This window comes from Engraulis encrasicolus, chromosome 16, assembly GCF_034702125.1.
Source record: "Engraulis encrasicolus isolate BLACKSEA-1 chromosome 16, IST_EnEncr_1.0, whole genome shotgun sequence".
In the NCBI taxonomy this organism is placed as follows: Eukaryota; Metazoa; Chordata; class Actinopteri; order Clupeiformes; family Engraulidae; genus Engraulis; species Engraulis encrasicolus.
The window spans coordinates 8,857,833-8,862,832 of NC_085872.1; the positions used below are offsets into that span (position 1 = coordinate 8,857,833).

The 5,000-nt window shown below is 46.9% G+C and overlaps 1 protein-coding gene across 2 annotated transcripts in view; it reads right to left on the bottom strand.

Moving 5' to 3' along the window:
* The window catches only part of gpc1b (glypican 1b), a 160,477-nt gene that overhangs the window by 7,984 nt on the left and 147,493 nt on the right, over positions 1 to 5,000 (bottom strand). For both annotated transcript variants that reach the window (XM_063218532.1, XM_063218533.1), the window contains exon 9: positions 3,383 to 3,558. In XM_063218532.1, the coding sequence (XP_063074602.1) occupies positions 3,383 to 3,558 (176 nt within the window). The remainder of the gene's footprint in view (positions 1 to 3,382; positions 3,559 to 5,000) is intronic.

Genomic DNA, 5,000 nt, shown 5'->3' on the forward strand with positions numbered 1-5,000 from the left:
GCCATCAAGCATGACACCCAAACTCTTAACTTGAGGGGAGGGGGAGACAGGAGAGCTATCAATTGAGAAGGAGAAACTATTTGCTTTGGATAAGGTGGATTTGGTGCCTATAAGTAGGACTTCAGTTTTGTTCGAATTCAGTTTCAAAAAATTTGAGGTGAACCAGGATTTGATTTCAGAAAGACAGGTGGTGAGGGAGGGGGGAGGGAGAGTGTCAGAGGGTTTGCCAGATAAATAGAGCTGGGTGTCATCAGCATAGCAATGGAAATTAATATTGAATTTGCGGAAGATATTACCAAGGGGAAGGAGGTAGGTGATGAAGAGGAGGGGCCCCAGAACAGAACCTTGAGGCACACCAGAGGTGACAGGGGAGGGCTTGGATTTAAAAGATTTCATTTGAATAAATTGAGAACGGCCAGAGAGATAAGAATGGAACCAGTCAAGGGGTGTGTTACTTATGCCAATTGAGGAGAGTCTGTGGAGAAGGATGGAATGCGAGATGGTGTCAAAGGCTGCACTGAGGTCAAGGAGAATGACAATAGAGAGTAGGCCAGAGTCAGCAGCCATGAGCAGGTCATTAGTGATTTTAACTAGGGCTGTTTCTGTGCTATGTCGGGGGCGAAAACCAGACTGGAAGTGCTCATAGAGGGAGTTAAGAGTTAGATGGGAATGGAGTTGAGAAGCTACAATTTTTTCTAGAATTTTGGAGATGAACGGAAGGTTGGAGATTGGGCGGAGGTTGTTGTAGTCAGAGGGATCAGAGCCAGGTTTTTTTAGTATAGGGGTAACAGCAGCAACTTTGAACAGAGAGGGTACAGTACCAGTGGAGAGTGAGGAGTGGATGATGGCAGAGATGAATGGGAGGAGAGAGGGGAGGCAGGATTTGACAAGGGTTGTGGGGAGGGGATCAAGCTGACAGGTGGAGGGCATGGATTTGGAGATGAGGTCAGATATTTCAGAGGAGTCCGGGAGATGAAAACTAGAAAATAACTGGTGAAGGGGGAAGAGATCAGCGGGGGAGGGAAAAGAGGGGTTGCAGATAAGATGTTGGTGGATCTTATGGATTTTTTCATTAAAAAAGTCCAGTAATGAATTGCAAGTCTCAACTGAGTACATATGAGCAGGGAGAGAGTCAGGTGGTTTAAGGATGTTGTTAAGCACAGAGAACAGGGTTTTGGAGTTGCCTTCATTGGCATAGATTAGAGTGGAGTAGTAATCAGACTTAGTTTGAGAGATGCAGTCCTTGTAGAGTGATATATGAGCTTGGTACATTTCTTTGTGAACAGTGAGACCAGTTTTCTTGCACAGGCGCTCAAGTTGTCTGCCTTTGGATTTCATGGTCCGGAGTTGAGGGGTGTACCAGGGGGCAGTTTGAGAAAAGGTGACAGACCGAGTTTTAACAGGAGCAAAACAATTAAGGACATTGTGAAGACCATTGTTATACAGAGTGACTAGTTCATCAGGGGAGGAGAGATTATTAGAAATCAGAATGGTTTCAATAGAGGTAGAAAGGGAATCAATGTTAATGTCCTTAATATTACGGAACGAGATAAGGCGAGGGGTCTTGATGATGGAGAGGTGGAGAGTGACATTAAAGGAGACAAGGAAGTGGTCAGATATGTGGAGGTCATCAGCTGAGCAGTTGGAGGGGGAGAGACCAGAGCAACAGATTAAGTCCAATGTATGTCCTTTAGTATGGGTGGGGAAATCAATGAATTGCTGGAAACCAAAACTATCTAGGCAAGAAGAAAAGTCACAAGTAAGGGAGTGATGGGAATTGTCAAAATGGATATTGAAGTCTCCAAGGAGAATTATATTAGGAGAGAGGGTGGAGAGGTGAGTGAGAAGAGAGCCTAATTCGTTTAAAAATTCTTTGTGTGGCTTAGGAGGGCGGTAAAGGGAAGCGATTATGGTGGGGATGGGTCTGGGCAGTTTGCAGGCAATGCACTCCAGTGAGCTGAAAAAGGGCACAGACAGGGGCTGGACTTTCCAAGTCTCGCGGTGAATTATCGCGAGACCCCCACCACGACCGGAGCCACGGGGTTGAGAGATGTAAACACAGCCATCAGGAGTACAGTCATTAAGTTGGGAGAAATCGCCAGGTTGTTGCCAAGTCTCAGTTAAACACAGAAAGTCAAACTTACGGTCGGTGAGGAGATCACGAATGAGATGGCCTTTGTTCGTGAGTGAGCGGATGTTGAGCAGACCGAAGTTAACTGTGGTGTCCTGTTTAACTGATGCGGCGGCGTTATCTGTTGACCTAGCCGGTGTGACTAGTACATTGAGGTTGACAGTACGCCCGGAGAGTCTGCGGGGTCGACGAGTGGTGGACCGGATGGATTTTATGGCTGTGGAGTCATCGAAGTTGAAGGTCCGACGAGATCCCCGATGTGTGTATCTCCGTCGAGGCAGAAGGGCGATGTCCGAATGCAGGTGTAGCGTTGGTGGAGGGACAGCCAGGTAGCCACGTAACCGAAGGAGCTCAGCAGCAGAGTATTGGAGCAGACCAGAAGCAGGATGGTAGAGGAGGCACAGTACAATCCAGGCGAGTAAAGACCAGATAAAGTACTTGTCCAACCGCATTGTGAACCGCGACAGTCATAAAAGCAGGTTCTAAAGTTCCAGGGTTGGTTAAAAAAAGTAAAAGGCTCAACCGGGTAAAACCGGAGACAACATCTGGGAAAACTCACGACAGTGCAGAGCAGCCTATTTTAGATGACGAGCAGACGTTAAAACGTCTAGAACTTGCAGAATATAATGGAAAAATATGTCAAAAATAAAATAAGAATGATTGAACGAGTAAAATCTATCACTTCCTTAAAAACTTAATAAAAATAAACAATACCCTAGGCGGAGCGGCGCAAGACTCGCCAGCGTCCCCGTTGCTAGGTAACTTATACATTATACATTGATGACAGTTTGTTGTGATGTATCTGTTGGCAGATGATAAAATGACGCAAACAACCTCAAATACTCGGGTTAGCTGCTAACCAGTTGACGTCAATGATCACTCAGTGAACATATTTTTCTCTGGTCACAGGGGAGTCCAATTGAATTTGTGTGTGTGTGTGTGTGTGTGTGTGTGTGTGTGTGTGTGTGTGTGTGTGTGTGTGTGTGTGTGGGTGTGTGTGCGTGTGTGTGTGTGTGTGTGTGTGTGTGTGTGTGTGTGTGTGTGTGTGTGTGTGTGTGTGTGTGTGTGTGTGTGTGTGTGTGTGTGTTTATCAGAGAGAGAGAGAGAGAGAGAGAGAGAGAGAGAGAGAGAGAGACAAAGAGAGAGAGACAAAGAGAGAGAGACAAAGAGAGAGAGACAAAGAGAGAGAGACAAAGAGAGATAGCTTGTCTGTCAAGGCAAAGCACCCGGTGATTCATCATGGGTACTCACTGGTGTCTTGGAAGTCCACGTCGTTGCCATTGAGTGCGTTCTTCAGACGGTTTGTCATGATCTTCAGCTGCATGATCTGCTGACGGATGTTCATGTCCGGCTTGGTGATGTCAATCTCCACCTCAGGGTTGTTGATCTGGCTGGCCAGGCCGTCGCCCATCATCTCCGGGAGGTACCTAAGATACACACACACAGACACAGACACACACAGACACACACACACACACACACACACACACACACACACACACACACACACACACACACACACACACACACACACACACACACACACACACACACACACACACACACACACACACACACACAGATATTGGACAAAGTAAATAGGCTGATCAAGACACACATTGCCGGGAAGACGCAGCATAGTTTCGAAACTCTCGTATTATTAAAAAAGACTTTTTAGCACTCTTTCGGAACAAAAACACTTTGCAGCATGAAGTGTTTTATACTAACTCTGTCCGGCTGGCCTTTATCTCACACACCCACTCAATATTATGCAATGGGCAGTGAGAACAGGGGGGTAAAGTGTGACTGTGTTACCAGGGCCCCCTGTAGATAATAGGGGGCCAACACACAGTCCGATTTATGTAGATATATGGCTGGAGGGGAGGGGGTCCATTGGAGCCGATTGCACATAGGGCCCAAAATGTCCTGCTTACACCCCTGAGCGAGAGAAACGGCGCTTGAGTTTGCAGCCTCATACCATGCTGGCATGGTAATGCCTCTCCGAAACACCAGTAAACAGCCCCAAAAAATCTGAGATCCATGCCCCGATGGGGGTAGCTGGCTAGCTCATTCCCTGTCAGCCTTGGCCGTGCTGAGGCAGTCCAGATGGATGCTGGTTAGAGCATCAGAACTCAAAATGTTTTCCAGCTGATGCACGCTCCATTCAGAGATGGTATTGTTTTGCCCACCAACAATACCATTATCACAAGCGGCCCACACCACATGCATTAGGGACTGCAAGTAATATATTCCCCCTTCTTTTATTATTTTATTTTGTTTCAGCGAGGTTAACAAACAAATACAAGGCCTTGGTGAGAAGCATTCCTACTGGCTCTTTCCCACACTTTATACAGCAACCTGCCCATGAATAATTACTTCCGAGCACCCCGGAGGGTCAGACAGTCAGTCAGCAGAATGGATCGGAGTTTTTGGAAGCATTTCAATGCAGATTGTAGTTTAACATTCAGGCATCAGCTTTGTTTTTTCAGGCAATGGTAAACAACACTTTGGTGTGGTCTAGGGGTGCCCTGTCGATATGGCCTACCTAGCCTATCGAGCAGTGCAACAAACAGCTACGGCACCGACAGTAAGGGATAGGGTTATGATTAGGGGAAGGATCATAACCTAGTTCTCATGCAGATGGTTGTTTAGTTGGGCGAAAATGCACGAGGGTCTGCGTCTGTTACCAGGCCTGGACTGGTGATCTGGAATACAGGGCTTTGTCTTGATGGGCCAACAGTTCCCAGGGCGCATGCTGTTGGTTGTTTGTTTGATGGATTTTTTAGGTAGGCTACTGGCCCATACATTAGAGGGGACGTCACGGCCCACTTGTCCATTCAATATACACGGTGGACTGACTCAAGCAGGA